A 26585-nucleotide genomic window follows, 5' to 3' on the forward strand; every position below is an offset into this window, starting at 1 on the left:
TCGCTGGTTCACACACGAAGTTGCCAAAATCACAGTGAATTTAAAATTACCAGCCACGAAACATCGCCGCGTCATGGCGATCGAGATCGCCATCACTCTCAATATCCTTGAACTATGAATGGAATTCCAATGACAGTCGTGACGTCATGCAGTGACGTAGTATTTTATAAAAAAAATTTGACTTGACATTTAAAAGTACAGTGTGTTCTGTGAAATGATTAAATATGTCGAGGTGCAAATCAAATTATATGTGAAGTTGGAAAACTCATTTCAGCGTTGGCTTTCAGTATTGTTGATAGAACTTCTTTTTCTCGGATGTTGACAATTTGATCACGGCCACGTAAAAGTCGGTCAAGTTACGGTTATTTTTATCGGCGAAATGTTCATTCGTTAATCACTTAACCACAAAATGAATGAAATTTGTGTGCAAACATAGTTTGGCAAAATAGGGTATGATCTTTCAGAATATCACAAGTATATTTAGTAAAATGGTCAAATAAAGAAATTAAAAAAATGAAGAAAATGGATGGCTGAGGGACACTTTCGCCAGAAATTCGGTAATGATATGAGAGAAAAAGACTCTTTCATTATGTGTGTATGTAGGATAGGGATATTCCACCCTCGGGATCACAAAATGTGGTAAAACCCTCGGCAAGCCTCGGGTTTCACCACATTTTGTGACCCCTCGGGTGGAATATCCCTATCCTACATATACACATATGAAAGAGTCTTATAATCTTGTTCAAAATAAACATTGTCTACACCTCGTGATTTCAGGTAGTATATGAATTACTTATTTCGTGTTTCAATATTTCGTGGTGGCATCAACAGTTTAAAGTAAATTGAGACGGACAACAAATCCTTTCTATCCTCAAAAGCAGCCCTCCAAATTGATAAACGCTACAATTTATTTTGGAAAACAATTTTGTAAAAGTACATCAATAAAAAGGGGTACGGTACAGTATACAATATGATAATCTATATGATATTTGTCGGAACCTGTGATATAGTGTTAGGCATATAAGTTCAATCGTCGTTATCGGTAAAGCAGGAGTCTCTACTCTGTCGTTTGTGAACATTAAGAACGAAAATCATTTTTCTTGAGAGTCCTAGAAAAACAAATAACTATACATTCCTGCTTCGTTCATTATTCGATATCTATTGTATTATTTATATATACATTTTTTATGTATTTTGTTCAATCTGTTGCCAAGCAATGCGTGGCGAAGTCCTATAAATAGCTGGGCTATGAGCGTTATCATGACTGACACCTGTATGTCCGTCATATGGATATGTGTAGTTAGGCGTACATATACTGTGTGTTGTCACACCAAGCCGAGAAGGACCATGTCTGAAGTAAATACAGACAAAGGGTACGTATTAACAATTCCCTATTGCTGTTTTGTAAACAAGCTAAATGTATTTGTCTATTTGAGAAATAGCATCTTACTAACACTTCAAGTATACCACAAGTGAAGTAATACGTTTAAACAGTAAGTTTTACAGCATTAATGTAACCCTTTAAGTATCTGGTAAATACAGCCATTTTGAATATTGTCAGTTTGACGCTTTATAGTCAACTTGAAAGAGCATTGACAAAGGGATCTAAATAGGACGCTCAAGTGACTAAGATTCCAGCCGTTTCATTGAAGATACACCTAGGTCCTATACATACATGGTTTAACTTACAAATAAAAATATTTCCCATTTACATAACCTTATCAGAAAATATCTAACACACGAATATACCGCTAGTCTCCTGCTATAGTAAACCGCTATCGTAGGTCTTTTTCATACCCACTGTATAAGATATCGGTTCACTGCTTAAAATTAGTGTCTTTCTTATCAATAAACATTTGAACGTTTAATCTAAAATGCATAAGATATACAGGAATTACAATTCAAATACATTTCATACAAAAGTAAATATTTTAGCGGAAATATTATTTTCTCAATGTAACTCGTGCTAATTATTTACTGTGCTAATTGTAATATTTCCATATTCTATTTCCTATAACTAATCATGAGGGCATGTCAAGTCTTCATTGTATTGAAAGAAGCAAATAAGAACGTGTGTTCAGTGTTTCTGAATACTATCCTCAGCTCAGTGGCACCAGAGACCTATATACTAAATATAGTATATAGGTCTCTGGTGGCACTTATAGTTAATATGAATCAACAGCCTTTTCAGTGTTTTTGAGGTCCGTACAAAAAACACAAAATACATCAACACATTTCAGTTACATAGAATAAACAAGGGCATTACACTATATCAAACATCTTAGTGATTTCATTATATGACTCGTCAGTGATGCTATGGTCTTTATGTGTTATGCAAACACAACAGAAGAGAAAATATAAATATGGATACTGTTATTCATTATTAAACAAAATACAAAGCCGGGATACATTTAGAGTCCACTAACTTGTGACGTATTATAGCCACTAGATATATACCAAAAACAATTAATATCAATGTCACTTGTTAATGCAAATTGCGAGTAAGAAGTGAACATTTTACTTCATCGTAAGCTTAATTCATCCAGAGTAAATGCATGATCCCGGGTGTTTCTTTCCCATAAATGGTGTCGGAAAACGCTTTCTCACAATTATTCATATCGAAAGTTTAATTGCACGAAAGAGACAGTTGTCTTGTGTAAGATGGAATTGTATAAATGTTTGTAATTATAATTGATCTCTGTTGTCTACCTGACCAGCCTTCCAGCTACCTACCTGAAGGATTTCCATGTGGAGGAATCCGTTCGGAAAATGAAATATAACGGACTAGGAAGCACTGATATGGTGGTGTCCAAGCTTAGTTATGGTGCGTATGAACCGCCGTCAAAGTGATATTCAGAAACGATTTCTAAACTTACATTAAGTACTCGAGTTCTTGTCATATCAAATGATCTTATGTTGAAATTATTGATGAATTAGCAATTGTTAATACATTTACGAAACCAGCGTAAAACTATGACAACAAAAGATGCCATTATATCAGGATTACCCATTTATATCTATATCATAAATTTATATGAAACCTACTTCAGTTATAAATGAAATAGACAATAAATGAAATGAATTGGCATTTTATCAAACTCAATAATTTTTTAATAACAACAGAATGCCTTTATATCTCCATAGATATAAACGCTAAAAAACACATAAAAACAAACGATTTCATCAATGTTCTACAGTATAATGTCAATTTTCTATTGCATATCGAATATTTAAATAGAGACAAATATGAATTCAAATTAAAAAAAAAAGAAAAGACATAAATGGAATGAAATACGAATGTGTTATATATTAACCTTAACAAACGTACATCACTTTTACAACTTCTACATTAATTGCATTCTATAAAAGGTCTCTTTTCTTTCCTAAAGTTACAGAGATACAAAATCATTCATGATATTTTATTACCGATATCCAAATGTGCATAGAAAGTTTAAAACTTAGTTACAATCAATATTCACAATACATGTATCTGCATGTCGTATTGATAAATCACTTTCAGTTGCTGACTGATTTTAGAATATTAAATAGCATAAGAATAACAATTGTTTTTTTAATGCAGGTGCAGCGGCACTCGGAAGTGTTTTTAGGGATACTGATGACGCAGAAGGATTAAAAGTTGTAGAATACGTTGTCAAACACGGTGTAAATTATATTGATGTTGCACCATGGTATGGTCATGGAAAAGCTGAAAAAGTACTTGGACGGGTGAGTACATTTCACGACACGGAAAATCATATACAATTTGAACTATATAGTACAATAAAATATAATGAGGATGGTTCCCACCTGGATATGTGAAATGAGAGTGAACTTATTTGCAGTGCATCAACAATATTGTATTTCGTTACACCTTGGTTGAAGAATTGTGTAACATCATACAGTGTAACGTTTAATAAATATCCCTACAGAGCATCGCCGGAGACCACGGTTAAGTTCACTACGCAACTCTACACTTATCACCCAGTGACAACCGTGGGTCTCCAACGATGTCGACAGAGATGATCAATATTGTTATCACCTAGCATAAATCAAACACTGATTATTTTTGCATTGATTTTAGAATAGTCAGAATATGATATGTCATTAAATTACACACAGGATGTTAATAGGTACCTCCGAATCTGTTATCTCCATTGCCGTGATTCGTTTAACATTTCCACAATTGCGTCACTATCAGATAATAATGAACACGCTGTCGACAAACAATACTTTTGTTTATCGGTCATTATGATTTCATTACCAGGCCTTACAGACCATACCTAGATCATCCTATTTCATATCTACAAAGGTCGGTCGATATCTACCAGAAATCGATCAAATGTTTGACTTCAGGGCAGAGCGAACAATCAGAAGTGTTGATGAAAGTTTAACGAGACTTGGTCTGGAATCAGTCGACCTTGTTCAGGTAAATTATTAAATTATTAAGTCAAATAATGGATGGACTCATTTTCTGAATCATTTATTTAATTGTTACAAGCATAATTGTAGTATCAAGCACATAAGCTACGAACATGAAATAAAACCTACGCCTCCGCCGCCATATTTACAATATTTTAACATAAATACACATGTCGAATATTAAAACTTATCGTCCATCTAAACTATGGCTCTCGCAGCAACATAATACGAAATTTATATATTTTGAAATTATCAATACGTTTTTGGAACGTTAATTCAGGATTGAAAGTGTAGATTATAAATATAACCATGTGATTGACATTCTCTATTCATCATTTATCATAAAATTTATTTTATTATAGAGCAATAGCGCCCTCCTATCAAGATTTGTTAAATTTCTCGCGACCTTTCTTAAGTTTTCCCGTCGCCTCCTCGGTACCAACACTTTAGGCCCTGAGTATGAATGACGAAACAGTTTATAATCCAGTTTAAATATTTATGGCCTTTGTGTCTCTAACTCTCAATTTGTGCTGATAGGTGCTAGGATCGGTATAGGTTTTGTACAGTCATTTGATCTAAGCAGTAGAAATATTTATTAAACATCCATACAATACTCGCAATTCTAGGCACACGATATCGAATTTGCTGATAACATTGACATCATCATCAATGAGACATTGCCGGCGCTACAGAAGGTCAAGGAAAGCGGAAAGGCTCGGTATATAGGAATTACAGGCTACCCAACAAAACTACTCAAGTGAGTTTGGTTACCTTAGAGGAACTTTATGTACAACAAACAAAGTGAACTTATACTATAAAATCATTTTCAGAAAGAATACACTAGACAGAGTTTAATATCTCCGATTAAAACCTGGTGTATTGTTTGAAATAATACTAGTAGAACTGCAGTATACTTGTAATGATAAACACAGTACTATGCTGAAAATGTTCAATATTGTATGCTGAAGAGTATGCTGAAAATGTCCAATATTGTATGCCGAAGATGTTAAACTTATACTGGAAATATCAAATATAGTATGCTGAAAATGTTAAATATAGTATGCTGAAAATGTTAAATATAGTATGCTGAAGATGTTAAATATAGTATGCTGAAAATGTTAAATATAGTATGCTGAAAATGTTAAATATAGTATGCTGAAAATGTTAAATATAGTATGCTGAAGATGTTAAATATAGTATGCTGAAAATGTTAAATATAGTATGCTGAAAATGTTAAATATAGTATGCTGAAGATGTTAAATATAGTATGCTGAAAATGTTAAATATAGTATGCTGAAAATGTTAAATATAGTATGCTGAAAATGTTAAATATAGTATGCTGAAGATGTTAAATATAGTATGCTGAAGATGTTAAATATAGTATGCTGAAAATGTTAAATATAGTATGCTGAAAATGTTAAATATAGTATGCTGAAGATGTTAAATATAGTATGCTGAAAATGTTAAATATAGTATGCTGAAAATGTTAAATATAGTATGCTGAAGATGTTAAAAGGCGTATACTGACAATGTTTAAAGCAGTATGCTAGGATATCAAATATTATAGTGTTAGACGGAGCTAGTGCTGTGCTCTCAATACAAGTCAACAAAATATCCTGGTACATTGATAAGACGATGAAAGTGGTTATAATTGTGATTTACAGGGACGTGCTGGACAGAAGTACTATCAAGGTGGACACTGTGTTGTCTTACTGCAGGGCATGCATGCATGATAATTCATTACTAGATTATCTCCCCTTTTTTGAGGTGATTTTTGTGTTTTTCGTAACGGTTTCTTAAAATATATGGATGAATTCATTATAACAAATTTCTTTAGATGTGTTTAAACAGTGACTCAACACCACTATTAAATACATTTCATTGTTACACAATATTTATATTGCATTGAATTTAATTTTGCTTTATAACACGTCATCACTCCAAAACTCCACATATATATATATTAACTATGTGTTCTGTTACAGAAAAGTGGCACCGGCGTGATAAATGCTTCTCCAGTAAGCATGGGCCTTCTCACAGACAGAGGACCTCCGGACTGGCATCCTGCACCCGATAACATTAAACGAAGCTGTGCTGAAGCTTCAGGATACTGCAGAGTAACTGTCAAAACAGGAACTATTTAAGTCACATATTCCCTGTCCATGTGACGTTGAATTGATGACTATTTAATAACTGAAGGACAAGCGCAATACTCAATCGAGATATAGCTATAAGTCGTTAACCCTTTACTTTTTTTTATCATTTAATGTAGAGTAAAACCTCACTATTAAGACCACCTGGGGGTCCGGGTCAAAGTGGTCTTAATAGCGAGGTGGTCTCAATACCGAGGTAGACCAAATTGAGCTAGACCATCAGGAACACGACCAACTGGTCGTAATTGTGGGGGTAACTAACGTTAATTAGTGGTCGTTGGGACTGCCCAAGGTGGTCGTAATACGGAATAGCGGGGTGGTCGTAATAGTGAAGCGACCAATACAAAGATATAGAGAGAAAAAATCGGGACTGAAAAAAGTGCCCGTAAGAGCGGGGTCGGGTCGTTATTTTGAGGTGGTCGTAAGGTGAGGTTTCACTGTATTTGAAACTGTTTCCTAAAAAAACACAAACAAGTAGAAATTAATCGGACTAGAAACTGATAAAATATAGCCTGATGAATAGTTTTAACATTTTGTTATTGTATAGTCAAATAATTTACATGAACACGTCTATTTAAGCGGTAGGAATAACACGTTACATTATGATAACGTGTTATTTGTAGCTTTTCAATATATTGTATTCATTGCATGAAATGAACGTATGCCATATAGTCAATACGTTAAAATGTGACTATGCGCGAAAAATTAGAGTACAGAGAAATACTAGAGTATATACGCTTAGAGTGTATTTATTCAATTTATTTTATCTATTATTTTTTTTAGGAAATTGGAGTGGATTTGTCCCGTCTGGCGCTGTCCTATTCACTTGAACTGCCGCTCCCCACAACGCTGTTCAGCTCAGCTAGGTAAGTATAAAACATTCCTACATCCATATTTCCAATAAACGCATGAACAAATATTGCTGCCATATTTACAAACCCGTTGTTAATGAAATCGGGACGAAATAAGAATAAAGGAAAGATTAATATAGATAAATATGTTAAAAAAAAACTTCGTGGGAAATGCACAAGTGTAAACTCATATGTAAAACATACTATCGTCTTCAGCTCCATTGACGACACCTGTTGTTGTTAAAGATCACAACCATTATCTAAAAAGGGACTCGAGACCATTACATCTAAAGCAGAAAACACACAAATAAATCATTCAAATCATATGACGTAATAGAATATCATATTTCAGGCAGGGAATGACACTAAATAAATGTAGCTCCTCAATCAATTTTTGAATGCCATGCTTACACAGCTTAATGATATTAACACCATTAACTTCAGTCCTTTCTCCAGTAAACAGTAGCATCATACAAATGTATTTTGTTTTTTTACAGCTTAAAGAACGCAAAGAAAAATTTAGATTCAGTATTCGTGCCGTTGACCGAGATGGAATGTAATGCCAAAGAAGACATCATGAAAAGGTAGTGATCATACACGGTGTTACTTTACATGATGCTATTTTCAAGAGCTTCTATTATCGGATTGAAAGTAAAACGAGTATATGTGATCCACTATTTTCGCGAAAATTAACGTCTTTTAGAACAGTAGAAAATAGAATTATCGTAAACAGAAATAAAAAAAATCTAATTCTTGGTAAAATGTCTGTGACAAGCAATTAATATCCATTTTACTCTCTACCTGAAAACTATGTTAAACTTGGGATTAGGCCAACTGCCGTTACAAAACGGGATAAAAGTATATCAAAAGGAGTCAAACATAATCTCTCCTTGGCTTGTGCTTACTCACTTTTCCTGTGTGATGATACGACGATACAGAATAAATGTCACTATTGTATGAACGGTAAAGTGACTAAAGGGAGATATCTGAAAACGAGCATCTACCGATTTAATAAGACAAACAAACAAAACAAAACAAAACTTGGAAAGTGCGCATATATTGCTTTCATGTTTTTTGTGTCGATTCCAACAGATACATGAGACCATTGGATAATCGGAATTGGGAGGTAGTAGAGGTGGAGAAGTACCGTGCTCTGTTGAGGGGAGAAAACGCTACAGCTACCAAACTGGGCTAGACCTGCCATTACCTAATCGTCAAGAGAAACATCACTTTATAGGTAACCACGTTGCTGCTTCCGGTGCAACAATAACTCCAGACAGAGGAACAGCCATAAATAGGGAAAGGAGACCAGTTAAATTGGGTGTGAATTAAAGATTGATGTTACCTTACCACTGTAGGAGTCAGGTCCAAATGATATATATAGATCGCCAGTCGAGATGATATAGATTGCCAGTCGAGACGATATAAAGATCGCCTGTCCATAAGATATAGATCGCCAGTCCAGAGGATATATAGATCGCCAGTCCTGATGATATATAGATCGCCAGTCCTGATGATATATAGATCGCCAGTCCTGATGATATATAGATCGCCAGTCCAGAGGATATATAGATCGCCAGCCCAGATGATATATAGATCGCCAGTCCAGAGGATATATAGATCGCCTGTCCAGATGATATATAGATCGCCAGTCCAGATGATATATAGATCGCCAGTCCTGATGATATATAGATCGCCAGTCCTGATGATATATAGATCGCCAGTCCAGAGGATATATAGATCGCCAGCCCAGATGATATATAGATCGCCAGTCCAGAGGATATATAGATCGCCTGTCCAGATGATATATAGATCGCCAGTCCAGATGATATATAGATCGCCAGTCCTGATGATATATAGACTCAGATGATATATAGATCGCCAGTCCTGATGATATATAGATCGCCAGTCCAGATGATATATAGATCGCCAGTCCAGATGATATATAGATCGCCAGTCCAGATGATATATAGATCGCCAGTCCTGATGATATATAGATCGCCAGTCAAGATGATATATAGATCGCCAGTCCTGATGATATATAGACTCAGATGATATATAGATCGCCAGTCCTGATGATATATAGATCGCCAGTCCTGATGATATATAGATCGCCATTCCAGATGATATATAGATCGCCATTCCAGATGATATATAGATCGCCAGTCCAGATGATATATAGATCGCCAGTCCTGATAATATATAGATCGCCAGTCCAGAGGATATATAGATCGTCAGTCCTGAGGATATATAGATCGCCAGTCAAGATGATATATAGATCGCCAGTCCAGATGATATATAGATCGCCAGTCCAGATGATATATAGATCGCCAGTCCTGATAATATATAGATCGCCAGTCCAGATGATATATAGATCGCCAGTTCAGAGGATATATCGATCGCAAGTCCAGATGATGTATAGATCGCCAGTCCAGATGATATATAGATCGTCAGTCCAGAGGATATACAAGATCGCGAGTCCAGAGGATATATAGATCGCCAGTCCTGAGGATATATATAGATCGCCAGTCCAGATGATATATAGATCGCCAGTTCAGAGGATATACAAGATCGCCAGTCCAGATGATATATAGATCGCCAGTCCTGAGGATATATATAGATCGCCAGTCCAGATGATATATATCGCCAGTCCTGATAATATATAGATCGCCAGTCCAGATGATATATAGATCGCCAGTCCAGAGGATATATAGATCGCCAGTCCTGAGGATATACAAGATCGCAAGTCCAGATGATATATAGATCGCCAGTCCAGATGATATATATCAACTTAATTCAAAGAATGTATCTAATAAATAAACAAATCAAAAATATTTGAAACGTCTTTAAGTTGTATTTATACATATAATTCATATATATGTAAGCAGATGCACAGTTCATAAGACAGTACAGCATCGGTTAATTAAAATGTAAACACAAAACATTGCCAATCACCATTGTCTATCATGGTACTGTCATCAGCCTTAAAAGCATACCCCAATATTTATCATGTCAGGAATTTATCTAGTTTTTAAAAGGTACCACCTTTTTAGAATTATTTATCATGTCGGGGAATAATACATCTTTTAAAGGTTAAAGACGGGAGTGTTATGTGTCGAAATGTACAAAATCACAGGGTTAAAATTGACCAAATTCATTTTCAAATTGAAAAATAATGATATTAAAGATATCTTAATGGACAAATTATCTGAGAAGAGAAATTTTCATTTTAGAGTCCATAGATATGTGTTCTGTTGCATTTCACAAATAAAAAATGTCTTATGTAAAATATCTCCAAAGGGAAACATCTTGGTAGGAAAAGTGAAATAAAGAGGAAAAGGAGAATGAAAACAGCAAATATGGAGAAGATAAATCCCTGCATGCTATCTTCATTAATGTTTTTGAAGTTCACAAAAACTGCTAACATGTGTGCATCACAGAAAACTTGTATACGTGTCTAAACAGGGGTTTACAACTATTAACTGTTATCATATTTACTTCATGACAAATAAATCTCATGGCATATTTTGAATTAATATTCCAGAAATATGTTCAGAATCATTGAAACAAAGATACATGTACAAGTTATGAATACATAAAATGTAAATAATGATTATTTCAGAACTGATATTGATGTGCGAACATGGAGTGTTGTCGCTATGTATCTAAATCAATGACTAAATCATATCTTATTTTAAAAATGTTTCTCCAACAAAAAAATACAGTATACCATAATGCTGGTTATTTTCATGGGTCAAAAATTTCTGGATTTTCGGAATGGAAACGGAAGAATTAAACTTTTAACAAATTAACATTTTATGACATTGCTGCAAGAGGATATCTAAATGTTGCTAAGTTTGCTCCAGATGTCAAAATACAAATTTCTTAACAAATTCATCCCCACGGAAATAACCGACTACATGGTAATTACGCTGATTATGACATCAGTACACTATTATGACATCACCACACAATGTACATTTAATAACCAGTCTATAAAATCTGTAAATGTGATGTTGGACCACACTATTAAAGAGTCAATGTTTTGATCAAGTACAATAGTGTAAAATAAATACATACTGGGTCATTACACATATCTAAAACCAAATACATGGCATCTGTTTTAACATAAATACACTGAAATAACTTCAAACTCACACATAATGTTCTGAATTTAATATAACTGTACAATAAATCATATAGTTTGACATGGTGTACCTAGTACACAGTAATGTGAGTGCCTCAATGAGTGATAATTGGTTATCTATTTGAATTTAACAATGTATGAACTCTTACAGTTTGTCTTTTTCCACTTTTATAAACAATAAATAATCAATCCTTAATATAATGTTATGTCTTATATATCATTATATTGTTGAAAACTAAAGGTAACAAAATGTTAAATTCCATCATAACTCTACAAATAGAGCACTCAAGATGTTTATGTAAATTTAGTGAAATGTACAAGTGATAGTTATCATGATGAGGGTCATCTGTTTATACCCAAATATCCATATATCAGGAAAGTATTATTTAACAAATAATTTACCGTATTTATCATGTAACAAGTTCAAAGGGCAAACACAGAAACATCGATTCAAAGTAGTGCAGGATAGCTAAATAGCATCCCTGCTGAACTGAGAGATATTGGTGGGCTAATAGGCAAAGGCTTATCAGTGGTAATTTCAAATAGGGAAGAGTCCCCGGAAATAACAAATTGAAAATACATTAAGTTGAAAGAACAAAATCTGAGAACATTGTGACATAATTTGAAATATCTCATGCATTGCACTGTATTAAAATGCAACTAACATACAGTAAAGTTTGAAGATTATATGTGATCTGATGTACAATAAATAAGGCACTATTCAGAGACATCTTGTCATTAGTCAACATATCCACCTTCATCCTCGAATATAACACATGGAGATTCTCAATACAATTTGATACATTGTTATCCAAACAGTTTGTGTCTTCATCAACAGCCACCATTACAATCCAGAAAGCTTTTCTGGTCCTCATATTCTTTCAGCAGCTGGTGCCTAGAAAACAATCAAAGGGCCAAAGGCCCGGAGGAACGTCAGGGTCTGAGGTCATATTATAAGAAATTTAAAATTGGATTTTATAGTCAGACAGTTACATTTGTATCAGATGAAATGTCTTCATCTGGCCCTGGTATTCCTATTCTATATATATTCAAGAAAACATGTATAACATATATATCAGCTGACAACTTTACAATAGCTGAGTATAGTTCTTTCCCCATTTCTTTAATGCTTGTGAAAGATTATTGATATACTCCTGAATCAGTAAAGCTGCTTGTAAACTTTGAAAAAAGAATCAACTTAACGACAAATCGGTCTATTAACAAACATGTTGTTCAAGTAACTACAACTAAAGATAAAATCCAAGATGTACACAGCCGAAGTTTTTTTAAAATTTTATTTATACTATAAGATGTTAATAAAGCCTATCAAACATCTATTTTATGACCCGTAGTAACACATTTTCACTCCGATAGAAAACTGTGGTCACGTTGTCCGAGGAGACATATCTAGTTTTGACACCGACGCCAGTACATCATGTATTCATGATCAGTCACGGATCATAATCATTAGATTCTTTTCAAACAACAAATAAAACCTTATTCAATAAAATCCGAACAAAAACGGCAATGTAGTTTGTTATAACTTGCCCTCAATTCCTGGTCATATTTCTTGCGTATTCTAGCGACATACAAATGAATATGAAACTGCGAACGGTCGTTGGTTTAGTTACAGTAGACATAACTGCCATTTTGGCTGACTAGTGAGGAGTCATGTGACAGCTGAAGTTATCTCGTGGAATGCTCGGGTGCATTTGAATACGTAAATAGGATTGGTTTTAAGCTATCAAATGTTCCTGCATATGAACTCAGGATGAACAGATGTGGATAGTTTCTCTGTGAATGCATGTAAATTTCCACGACGATCAAACTGATTTTTCTACTTTCGTTTTCAAGGCAGTATCGAGACAGAACTACGTAATCCTACGCCAACAAAATTGCATATACTGATGAGGAAAAAGGTTGATATTTATACTCTAAAATAGTCTAGAACACCAAACATTTACATTTCATTTTAAATAATTGCAGTAAACACGGTTTACATCACTTAAATTGAGTCAATAATTGCTATCAAAATAGGAACTATATTAGGCTGCGGATGTATATCATTTGTATGACAGAAAAGAGGAATAGTTTGCCGGAACAGATCTGTCAGTAACAACATTTTCCCACCACAACCATTTGAAAGTGGTGAGGTTGTTATACTTGTTGTCAGGCAAATGAATTCTAGCGAATTAAAACTTTTTGTTAGTAGACACATTCTAAATAAATTGGTTAAGAAAAGCCTTTTCAATGGAAGAAACTTATTCACCATCATATTTACTGAAGTAATATCAAGTTTTTGTAGTCAAATGTCTAAAATCATATAATTCAGTGTAAATATTGGATAAAGTGAAACAGTGCTATAATTATGATCATTTTACTGTATAATACCAAACAACAGACAGGTGATGATTAGTTTATGATGGGATAAGGCCAGCTTCCTGGGTCAGATCAGTTGGAAAAGTGGGAGAAAATCAAGGTTAGCAGTTTGCACAGGATATAATTACCATACCTACTGAGATTATAACCTCGTGTGTATTGGCAGTTACTGAAGGCAAGCAAACATACTTGTATAGTCTACAGAACACTTCATTGCATTAACCTCAATTTCACAGAGCTGTGACAGTGTTACTTTTTGAAATAAGCCTTTTTGAATGATTTCATTATTACAGCAGAATAAAATATATACAAGAAATATGTGCAGTAGCCAAATGGAAGGTTGAATTTGATCTATTTGAGTGGTCCTAGGCTGTTTTTCGTTTTTGCAGTCCAAACAGTTGGACCAGTGTTGTTTTTTTTTAAATAAAGACAGACATGGTGATTTTATATTGTTTTCAGATGAGCCTTGACAAAGACTTCCATTGCAGGTCCATCAAGAAAAATGTTTGAAATATTTCATTAAAAACCAACAAACTGGTTTGTCAGCATAAACGAATGGGCCCCCAGTCAAAGTCAGGAGAAAGAGTCCATTAATTTCCAACAAGACTGAATCATTAATTGATTGAATACATTCATTGGATTATAGCTCTACAGCAAGAGCCCTCTCTTCTACGTAAGTTTATAGTAAATCAGCAGTTAGACATTTTAACAATCAAAACCCTGAGAACCTGAGATCATACCTGCTGTGTTCCCCACGACAAATAGTCCGGTCTGGTCGCAGCCTCGTACTCTTCCACAAGTTGTTGAATCACTTCCCTTGAATTATCAAACTCATCTAAATTGTCTTTGAAAATTGATTCCTTCTTAAACTGGTCCATGAAAGCTTCGCGTTTCTTTAGTTTGTCGTACTGCCGTAGAGTTCTTTCAAACAACTGAAAGTAAAGGAAAACATTAAAGCACAGCCTGTAAAAATATGAAATCTTGACAGAAAAGTGATCATCAATGATTTTTTTTTAATGATAGCACTGCATCTTATATTCAATTCCAGATTTTTTTTTTTAAAGCTGGGAGCTAAATATATTTAAATATTCATTACGCTACCTGTCTTGGACACTTATTTTGTTAATACCTTTCTTAACCGATTCAGTTTTAATTCTCTATAATAGTCTGCCACATAAAATTACCCTTTGAATAGAAAAGAAAAACACATAAATCTAACTGGTGAAATAAAAAACAAATACATATAATAGTAGAAAATTGTTGGGAATCAAAGGAAATGTTGTTTAAACCTACTCTTTGACAAAATATGACATATTGTATACTCAGAGCTTTATATATTGATAATTATCTGTAATTTTGAAAGCATGTCTGCACCCAGTTTAGAACATCATACACCTGTATCACCACAGAATAGTCTAAGTGACGTAGCTATTCTTTCAAAATGTATAAAATATGGAAATTGAACAAGAATTGTTATATTGAAATGCTACTTCAGAAACCATACCACAATCCTCCCAATAAAACTTGATGGGTATATAAAGCCAACTATGAAAGTTATTTAGAGTTGTAATGGCGGTGTCTTACAGAGGAAATACTCGTGTGATTGGCCAGCATGAGCCCACTGACTCTGTGAGCTGTCTGTGTGTAGGGTGATTTACGTGAGAGGGCCACCTGGATACTAGCAGGGCCCCAGGGGATGAACTGGGCCAGCTTTCTCTCCCTGATCCGCTGTAAACTCTTGTGCACCTGTATAAACAAATTATTTAGGATCAGGCTACTATTAAAATGCCATTTTAATAGATGAAAATAAGTCTCATTCAAAATCCCTATTAGTCAATTAAACAATCATTTCAAATTTTTAGAGATCAGTAGCTTTCAATTTAACATGGAAGTGATTAGAAATTTAAAATTCTTCTGTTCTATCTAAAATTTTTAACTGGACTCTTGTTGCAGTAAAGAATGTCCAGATGCTGGTTTTTAAATTAAAGATTCTTATGTCAACAATATATCGATAAATAAAATTTCTCTATTACCAGATTTCTTTGTTCGAAGAAAGCAAGTTTGCGAAATTATTACCCCGACTAGCTTCAAAATCTGTAATTTTCCCTGTTCATGAGATGAATACAGATTTATCCAGTACAAGTTTAAGCATAAACAAATATTTTTTGAAGTATGGGCAAAAGTAATGATGACCTAAAATCACTTATCTGAAGTAACATTGATTTTGCAACAGAATTTCAAATTTAAATACAATGAATTAGGGTTTTTCTTCTCATTTTTACAAATTTATGAAAAAAAAGTATCCTGAAAATCCATCACATTTGAACCCTATGGATATGTACAGATAATTGGAGAGAGTTATCACAGGTTTCTCTCGTACCTGTGTTGGGTCGACCTCGCCCTGTATGATGTTTAGGATAGATATGTAACAGTGGGCAGCCTGTCGGTGGACGTGTGTTGATACCATCATGTTTTTGGGCTGTAACAATCGTCTCATCACATCCAGGACTGTGGTCTTCCTCACACTAGCAACCTGCAGTCAAAATCAAATGTGTCAGGAACTTACTTTATCATATTCCTATTCTTAATTTGTCAAGCATTTACTTTATCGTATTCCTATTCGTCATTTGCCAGACATTTACCTTAAATTTTGTTATTGATCTTATTTTTCATTTGCAAGGCATTTACTTTATTGCATTTATCCTTTTTTTATTTTCTATATTAAGTGTCCTTTTAAATCTAACAAGACCTTGATATGACTTTCCTATGTCACATTAACTAGAGCCTGTAAAAGCTACCTCCCCTTGCACAAACCAGGCAGCAAGCATACTAATTTTCACAGAAAATAGTTCTGAACACACTAGGATAAAGCAGGCCAGTAAGTATGTTTTAACTGTTTTTTATAATTTATTTATCTTAAGCAGATTTCTTCAAACACCTAAAATCGTAAATCCCATCACTTAAAAAAATATACAGAGGAGCCCACTTATTTGCATATCGGTTATTTGAATATCCCGCTTATTTGCATAAAAGTCTCAGGTCCCGATTTTTTTCTTCTTTATCTTTGTATTTTAATCCCGTGTATTTGCATTGACTAAAACACCGACTCCCGCTTATATGCATATAAAAATTCCAAAAAATCGAAAAATTTTAATTGATTTTAGGGTATTTTTGTGATTTTCCCGTAATACAAGTTTTAAGAAAAGTGTTTTAGTTTACATATTGATTCGACACGATGTACAACGTTATCTAATCATTGGTTCCCACTTCGTCAAAACAGGTTATGTTCGATGCATCGATATCGACATTTAGTTATTATCCAGACCATATCAGTAGCATTGTGAAGAAAAATATCTATATGCCTCATCTTTTGATGAGATTTGTTTATTTATTATAGCATCGATCCAAACCTGTGTTCTGTGCACTTGAACACTCGCTGAGGCAGGTTGCGATCGCCATGATTGTTTACTAGGCGCATTGCATTGTGGGGGCATATGTGTAATGAACGACAACACTTTGTGTGTGTGCGCCATTTTCCAAAACGAACCCAAACGACAATACACATCTCACAGTCATTTAAGACAGTCTATTGCTTAAGCAGTTCATCATCTATTATCAAACAACTAATATACTCATAGCAGGAACAAAACGCATCTCGAGACGATAATGAATGTTAATTGAAACGATCACATTGTACATCGTAGTGCCAACCCACGCGTGTATGACCGATATCGGACCCACAGACTCGGAGTGACAAGTAGTAAACGATGAAGTATATGCAAATATTTGTACATTTACAAAGAATAACAACCCATTTATTTCGTATTTAGTCTTATATTTTAAATAATGTTTTTTTTAATTATATTTTTAATGCAAATAACGTAAACAATCATATATAGCGCCCATTTTGAGTACCTACCTGATGATCTACATAGTGTATAAGAGGGGCCAAAACCCAACTCCGCCTATACGAATACTCCGGTTATTTGCATATTTTGTCATGGAAAAAGGGCTATGCAAATAAGCGGGTTGCTCTGTACTTCGCAGATCTAGAAGGAGATAGATTGTCTAGTGCGTTTTAAGCATTTTTTGGGAAAAAGTATTTCCGGCCCCATTCTGAATGCATCAGGATTTATCATAGAAATAAGCAGTATTTTGATTCCCTAATAGTTCCAAATGCCACGGAACCTAATATATTTATATCAAATATAATTTAAGACATTATCCCATAAATAAGAGGAGTACCATATTTGCCATAAAGCATTTGATTGTATTGTGCAGTATAATATTTTATGTGGCACTTTTAACAATAAAAGCATACGTGACTCTGGTTGCTGATTTTTGCCACTGTAATTGAAGATATGAAACAGTGGATTCAATGAGCTACTTGATTTCCAAAAATTAAAGGAGTATCATCGACTAATTGAAGGGAGAAGCAGTTAATTGTAAAAACAGATACAAGCTAATACGATTTTCATATAACTTCTTGATTTGGAAAACCAATAAACAGTGATTTTTCCACTTTGATTTTGAGGCAAAAATTTGGCCTCATTCCTAATGCCAAATTACACCTTTTCCCCCAATTTCGTATCCAAAGGCTTTGTTGTCATTAGTTAGTGTAGATGTGGTTTGAGCAAAGATGTTTACCTGTTAGTTTGTGTTATTTAAGGAGTGTGCCCGAGGACATTTTCCTGTGAGTTTGTGGTGAAGGCATTGTCATCATTAGGTAGTGTAGATGCGGTTCGCGATATTTATTTAATAGTTTGTGGTAAGGAGTGTTAGAGGAGACATTTACCTGTTAGTTTGTGGTAAGGAGCGCGACAGGAGACATTTACCTGAGAATTTGTGGTGAGGGGTGTGTATCCTGTCATTAAGTAGTGTAGACGCGGTGTTGGTATGAGGGAGGCTATTAAGCCAATCAGATCATTGTTCATGTAGCCTGGGTAACGAAGTGTTGTTGTACTGGTGGACATCACTGTTGATACCTGTTAAAAACAAACATACACAAAAACTAAAATTACATTTTCAAATGGAAAAGGACAAGATCATGTTAACCAAACACAGAGTTACATTTTTACTGAAATATTTGTTCAAGTTTATGCCAAATAATAATTTATTTTCAAATGGATTTACATATGATTTATCTAATCTTTGCACGTATTTATATCTGAAAACAAAATAGTGTGCGATTCCATACCAGCTGGTTAATTTGGGCAAATGATGGCGTGTCTATGTGCAGTCTGTCTGCTGCTATCCTATGTAATGCTGTATTGTCCAAAACCACCTGGAAGATAAAAACCAGATGAAACACGCAAGTACTGAATCTATTCTTTCATTTCCAAAGTTTTTCATTTTACTTGATTTTAGAATTTAGTCACTGACAAAGAGTTTGGGTGCTACAAGTTAAGAACAAATGAAAAGTGCATAAATACAGGAATTAATTAGTGCTGTGGATAATAATAGTGTTAAGAATCCGTTGGGGAAATAATAATCGATAATAGGTTGAACACAACTTACTAATTATCGATTATATAATCGGTTGCTTAACCTTTTTCTGAATTGACCTATCGTTTTGCTTCTAGCATCACAGATGATAAGTCCTGGGATTGAAACAGTATTGGAAAGATCCATGTGATTAGTATGATTTTTGAAAAAAAAATATACCAGTAATCCATATTCTAGATGTAGACTCTTATCATTTACACATTTCAACAAAAACGTACACACTACGAGTCTAACGAGTCTATATCTAAACAAGAGGCCCATGGGCCTTAACGGTCATCTGACAAACACTTACAGCAGGGACACGACCCTCAATCCAGCATTATTACCATAAATTATCTATACGCAGCCAGTTATGTTTCAGATCAATTTGGTTTTTATCCATTTAGCTTATCAAGGAAGAGCAGCATCTTAAAGCAAAATTTTAGTCAAGTTCCCATTTTTGGGGCATGCCCCTCTGTCCCAATGGGTCAGACAAGACTCATTTATATTAATTAGGATTGCCCTTCCCCAATGATGTTTCATACTAAATATGGTTGTAGTCAATTAAGGCATTTAGGAGGAATAGCATTTTAAAGAAATGTTTAACCTAAGCGCTCCTTTTGCCCCATCTTTCTTTCCCCCGGGGTCAGACCTGTCTCATTATAAAATATGATTGCTGCACCTTATGTTTCACATCAAATTTGGTTGTAATCCACCAAAAGGTTAAAGAGGATTAGGATGTAATAGAAAATATTCACCAACGTTCTCCTTTTGGGGCCCCGCCCCTCAGGCCCCAGGGGTCACACTAGCCTCGTTTATATAATATATGACCACCCTTCCCAAAGGATGTTTCACACCATATTTGGTATTAATCCACCAAAGGGTTAGAGAGAAGTAGGATTTTTTAGCAAAATTTCATCAAAGTTCCCCTTTTGGGGCCCCGTCCCTCAGGCCCCAGGGGTCGCACCAGCCTCGTTTATATAAAATATGATCACCCTCCCCCAATGATGTTTCACACCATATCTGGTTGAAATCCACCTAAGGGTTAAGGAGGAGTAGGATTTTATAGCAAAAATTCACCAAAGTTCCCCTTTTGGGGCCCCGCCCCTCAGGCCCCAGGGCTCACACCAGCCTCATTTATATAAAATATGACCGCCCTCCCCCAATGATGTTTCACAACAAATTTAGTTGTAATCCACCAAAGGGTTAAGGAGGAGTAGGATTTAATAGCAAATATTCACCAAAGTTCCCTTTTTGGGGCCCCTCCCCTCGGGTCCCAGGGGTCAGACCAGCCTCCTTTATATAAAATATGATTGCCCTCCCCCGATAATGCTTCAAACAAAATTTGGAAGTAATCCACACAAGGGTTAAGGAGGAGTAGCATTTTGAATGAAAAAGTTTACGGACGGCGCACGGCGGACGGCGACGGACGACAACGGACGAAGCACGATGGCTATATTGGAAATTGGAAATAACAGTAACCACCCTGACGGGCATTTCACCTCTCTAGTAATAAAATCGGTAACGTTACTGTACCGAAGGCTATGGCTAATGTGACAAAACGGAGGTCCAAAACTAACAAACTTACATAGATCTATCAACAAGCAAGAACGTCAATCTAACTTCTGGATTTTTCAAATTAATTTATGAGTAACATTTCAGCAATCGTAAAACAGATCAGACAACAGTATAAAAAAACGTAAAAAGTTTTATTCTCCCCAACTTCTCGTAAGCCTAGCCTGTGTAATGTGTAGTAGGAAAACGAAAGTGGAATTCCCAATGATCTCTGCACACTTACCGTTATTGGCATATATTCATCTACAGATTTTGCAAACTGCTTTTGTCATATCCAAGTTTACCCCAAACCCAAAGTGTTTCCATACCCGGGATCGGACTTTCCCTCTCGGGTATGGATAAATAGTTTGTTTGTCGGCTTGCTCCACTGCCGTGGCATCCATTACTGAAACAGGATGTACCTTCGGATTCCCCCGTTATTTTTCATTTAAGTACAACACAGACAAAACGTACTCCGAATGTTTTCTTCCAGCTCCTCACACCTCCGAGAAATGCGAAATGCGAGATTACTGTGCACATTTTGGGCGATTTCTTCTATATTTTTCTATATATGGATTCAGTACAGCAAGTTTTAAACTCATACGAGTTACCTCCCCTACTATAATCGATTATTTGCTTTCATAATCGATAGTCACTGGCGGGATATAAAGTAATCAATGATCGATTAAAATCGAGAATCGTCCCAACACTAATATGTCATACAGTACTCAAAATACTGCAGGGCTATTTCTCACTGGTTTGGGAAAGGGCTGTTTTGTCACATATTGGGGAAGAAAATTGGTGAACTGGGATAGATTTGTTCAGGAACAAAGTGCCAATTTTGGGAATTTGGCTTAAATATGAAATAATTTCATTTGGGAATGGGGCCCATAAACGGCCCCAAAATGCCCCCAGAAAAAGCCTTGTACTGAAACCGATCGCGAGCCCCATGTGGACTACAAATCGAGTAACAGATTAAAAGGTATTCATGTTTCAATAAAATACCAGTATTTGAAAACTATAACGATACATCATCGCCAATCAAACAACAGCAATAACCGATATTGGCGATATTATTTCATGTGGATACAGGAGCACGAGTCGACAGAACTCACCACACAGTCAGCGTTTTGTGTGAGACGCTTCAACGTCAAAATAGAGTTGTAGGGTTGTACCACTACATCAGAGATCTCATCCATATTGGGGAAAACAGAATAAGTTTGGATCAGTTTCTTTGGAAATCTGAAAATATGAATAAATCTGATGTATATCATGCTTCATTCACAATAGTTTTCTATATAGGAAATGCTGAGCAGGCTGAACACATCGGCCACCATGCAACAGAATAATAATAATATGACTCCTTTAATGTTTATCTAAATATTGATATTTTTAACAGATTTGTGTCATAAAGTATCTATATTACTGGTAGACAAAATATGTATGGACTGCAGAATGTTTGTGGCCAGTGTATCTTTTCCTTACTTCCTTTTAATGAGTAAACCTAGTATACGTAGTTTTGTGTTTTCAAGGAAACCAAAACCGAATTATGTATATACAGTGGAACTTCGTTAACTCGAACTCGGATAACTCGAATACCCCGCTTAACTCGAAGTACCTCGCCGGTCCCGGCCAAATTCTCTCTTTATCTTAGTAAAATAAACTCGGATAATTCGAATTCGGATAACTCGAAAAACTCGGATAATACGAAGTAAAAATTTGGTCCCAACAATAAAAAATCCTACTTGAAATGTTCGAATAACTCTAAGTATAATTTTCGTCGATCGGTGGCAAACGCTGACATTTTTTAAGAGCTAAATTCCGTTTGTAATACTGAACATATCGGCACTACTAACCTACATGCTATTATAAGTGTTTCATAAATTCATAAAAGAAATTGTCGGTTGAATCTTATAACAACAAGTCTTGGTGATAAAAAGTACTGCTTTACTTACATCAGGTAATTTCCCAAGGCGGTCGCCGATATCAGTACACACGATAGTCAACAACTCATCTACCCGTTCGCTCAAGCGGAACTAATCTCTGACACACCGGTAGATCTACCCGGCTGATGTTTTTACAGGTGTAGAAATGACACAGTCACCAGCGCCTATTAAATCTTTAAACTGCTGAAACAATAGCGTAATTACTGCCGAGGTGTTCAGAGTACAACTGTAACGGTCAGTGCTGTCTATTAAATCGGATAAAACGCCAGCTCAGTTACAGTAACATTTTATACGCACATGCGCAGCCCAACTTCCGGTGCTAATACACATGGAAATGGTGTGGTTATCAATAAAAAGTAAGTAGGCCGATCAAACAGTATTTTATATATGTGCAATAAAAGGTAATGGTTCTGTTACGTTTTGTATGCAATCTATGTTAAACTTAAATGGTTATTTGTTTCGACATTAATAACTTGTTATTTTGTCGAATTCCGTTTTATCGTTTACCTTTTGCAAACATGACTTGCACATCAGATCGTTATTGAAGTGACTAAGTGAAAGAAACTTTATCGTGACTGTATATCGGCAAAACTACACCAAATTACAAGTGACATAACGAAACATTACATATATATTTACATGTATTGACCAGTCTTCACACTAAACTGATGAGCGACAGAGCAAAGTTATAATGACTATATAATGTTGACAAATATTGACCAAACTTTTCACCAAAAACGATAACTCGCTTAATTCGAACACTCGGATAACTCGAAGTTTTTTCGTGGTCCCGTCGACTTCGAGTTAACGAAGTTCCACTGTATATTATTAGTCTGTAAATCATTGAATCATAAAAGTTACCTGTCATTAAGTTTCTCCAGTAGGTACGACCCCATACCAGATCCAGTACCACCTGCTATAGAGTGACACACTACAAAACCCTGTAAGTACACACAACTCTTACCTTGAAATCTTATTTCAAACATATTTTTTCATTATCATTATAAAATGATGAGCTAGTCTAAGTTTAAAAAATAAAATTTTGCTTTTTATGAAATTAATTATTTTTTCTTTAAAGAAATGTCCCACACAACTGTAAGATATATTAACCTCCAAACTATCGCTGCCATCAGCTTCCCTGTCAATGATGTCGAAGATTTCTTCATATAACTTCTCTGCCTGGGCATAGCCACTGGCCCAGTTATTACCAGCTCCACCTCCATGTTTAGACAAATACACATTCTCAGGGTTGTACAAATTGGCATAAGGTGAATTCATAATAGTGTTGATGACCCTGGGTTCCAGGTCCAGTAAAACTGCTCTGGGAATGTAGTGCTCGTCATCAGCCTGTCAAGTATTAACAAATGTACATGCTCATGTTTCTATATACTAAACTTATCTAGACCAACGGATAAAAAAAAAATGGTTAAGCCGACAACAAATTTTGAAAATTAACAAAAATAATTGCCACTTGAATCTCAGTAATTGAATTCACCACATTCTTGAAAAGGTCAAGGTCACAGAAGACCTGGTAGGAGCTGTTGAAGTTTTCTTACATTCTAAGGAACAGTATTCCAAATGATTTGCAATCTTTTCATTTACTAGACTTCAACATAAATGGCACCTGCAGTTATCTTAACATAAAATCTGAGTAAAATCCTTAATAAGATTTTTTTACTTGAATCTGACAATTTATTCTGTATTTTCCCCCCAGTTCCTTAAGTTAAGGAACGTTCATAAAACTAAGGCGTGGCAATGAATATAAACCTAAGCCAACTTATCGTTTTGATTTTGCTTGAAGAGATCTACCTACATCTACTCTAGAGCTAATAACAAACCTGGTAAAAGAACACATCTTTTCTATCAGTTCCTTCTGTGGCATATTCTTCTAAAATACCCTCTGCAATACATAAACCATGAAAGATGAAAGTCTGGCAAATGTTTGACAATTGAATTACACTTAATTTGATATCTATGGTTCAATTTCAGCTTCCAATCCATTTACTTGCATGTACAGTACACTTTGTATATGAAAAATTTCTGCAAGTTTTTTTTATACATCAAGAAATTACCAAAGCTTAAAGATACTTTAAAAATACACTCTAAAATGCCACTCAAAATGAGAATATGATTCAGAAATTGATCAATGATACATTAATAAAACAAGAGAAATTCTATACCTGGGCTAATCCCATGCTCCGAACAGAGTTGCTTCCAGAACTCCATGCCAACTTAAAAAAAAAAGTTTATTAAAATTCTTTCATTTACACATTATAATTAGCTATATACATATATATAGTAACTAAGGTCAGGGGAAATCCACTAACTTACATATAATATGCAAGGCATCTAGCTGACCCTTCACTTTTAGCAATTTCCCTTCAAACCCTTCAAACTGAAGAGTTAGATCTCAACTTGTGGAATCGAAAACATAATCTCAAGGGTCTACAGCTGGATGCCCTTAATTACAATAACTTACACCCATTGATTGGGGATATATATCAATTTACATTATTACTAAAATTAGCCAAAACTGCGGTAAAGGAATAATTTTGTTTTCAATTTTTTGTCCAATTCTCATACAATTTTGCCCACGGAAAAAACACCAAAAATAGATACAATACACAATACACCAGACATGGTGTCAGGGCCAGAGGAAACATGGGCTAATGATAGGTGAATCTATGTATTATATGCAAGTTGGCAGTTTGCCCCAATTTGATTAGTACAAGTCCCAACAATTATGCATGATTTGGTTTGTTTTTGTTTAACATCCTATTAATTAACAGTCAGGGTCATTTAAGGACGTGCCAGGTTTTGGAGGTGGAGGAAAGCCGGAGTACCTGGAGAAAAACCACCAGCCTACGATCAGTACCTGGCAACTGCCCCACGTAGGTTCCTGAGATTATCTAGTAACATTGTCATTGCATCGGGAGGGGATGGACATGTTTTAAATGTTTTAAAAAATTGGTCTATGGAAAAATGACTTTGGCTATGGGATTTCAATTTTCTGTAGACATATTGTCTAAGGAATTTTCATATATAATTCCATACACTGTTGATTTGTAAAAAGATTATTTACAGAGGCACTCAATAAAAAACAAATTGTAAACATCATATGAAAATATATTGTATGCATAAATTCTAAAAAAAAAAAAATACTCCCGCCCCCCTCCCCCCGCCGAAAATTATCGTCTCCTCTTTTAAGGGTAATCCTTTTATTAATACGAGGCACAACACAAAATCCAACATCGTAAGACATTTTATGATTTGAAAGGGCCTTATCGATCGATGTGGATTTGAGGGAGATTTAGAAATGTCTAAATCAAATGAAAATGGCAATTAACGAATAAAATGTGCTGTACTTTGATTGCCACATTGTCCCAGTTGGAGGGTTATGATTTCGCGTGGCATTTTGATTATTTGCTGTAATCCTGTCACACCATCACATTCTGTTGGAATCTCGATAGCAAACTTGTTGGTACTCGAAAAATGGCGGCAGAGAAAGGAAGAACTTCCGGCGACGCCTAAAAGAAGAATAAAATGACTGGTTAATTTTGACGGAATTCTATTTAATTTCCGTGTTTAGTTTATTCAAAGTATTTATGCAAAGTTAAAAGGAAAGGTACACAATACAATGATTCGAAAGCAT

General features: G+C 35.0%; 2 protein-coding genes across 3 annotated transcripts; one reads left to right on the forward strand and one right to left on the reverse strand.

The window, feature by feature from the left end:
- Nucleotides 1–1260: 1260 nt before the first annotated feature.
- Nucleotides 1261–11074, forward strand: LOC117344325 (L-galactose dehydrogenase-like). The gene is made up of 10 exons (XM_033907050.1): nucleotides 1261–1373; nucleotides 2718–2824; nucleotides 3581–3726; nucleotides 4265–4426; nucleotides 5046–5176; nucleotides 6084–6186; nucleotides 6405–6536; nucleotides 7356–7438; nucleotides 7921–8007; nucleotides 8516–11074. Exons 1-10 carry the CDS (start codon nucleotides 1261–1263, stop codon nucleotides 8616–8618), a joined length of 1167 nt encoding a protein of 388 aa, XP_033762941.1. The 3' UTR covers nucleotides 8619–11074.
- On the reverse strand, nucleotides 10256–26452 carry LOC117344324 (tubulin gamma-1 chain). 2 transcript variants are annotated; one of them, XM_033907048.1, is made up of 12 exons: nucleotides 26299–26452; nucleotides 25114–25164; nucleotides 24772–24833; nucleotides 24044–24280; nucleotides 23795–23874; nucleotides 22103–22229; nucleotides 19147–19233; nucleotides 18785–18934; nucleotides 16330–16482; nucleotides 15534–15695; nucleotides 14690–14881; nucleotides 10256–12465 (listed from the first exon to the last, which is right to left on the reverse strand). In XM_033907048.1, the coding sequence occupies exons 1-12, from the start codon at nucleotides 26345–26347 to the stop codon at nucleotides 12442–12444; spliced, it is 1374 nt and encodes a 457-aa protein (XP_033762939.1). In that variant the 5' UTR covers nucleotides 26348–26452; the 3' UTR covers nucleotides 10256–12441. The 2 variants fall into 2 exon arrangements, with proteins under 2 accessions (XP_033762939.1, XP_033762940.1); XM_033907049.1 differs by lacking the exon at nucleotides 10256–12465 and adding an exon at nucleotides 13621–14118 and having other exon boundaries at nucleotides 26299–26347.
- Between the last annotated feature and the right edge of the window lie 133 nt (nucleotides 26453–26585).

This window comes from Pecten maximus, chromosome 15 (genome assembly GCF_902652985.1).
Source record: "Pecten maximus chromosome 15, xPecMax1.1, whole genome shotgun sequence".
NCBI lineage: Eukaryota > Metazoa > Mollusca > Bivalvia > Pectinida > Pectinidae > Pecten > Pecten maximus.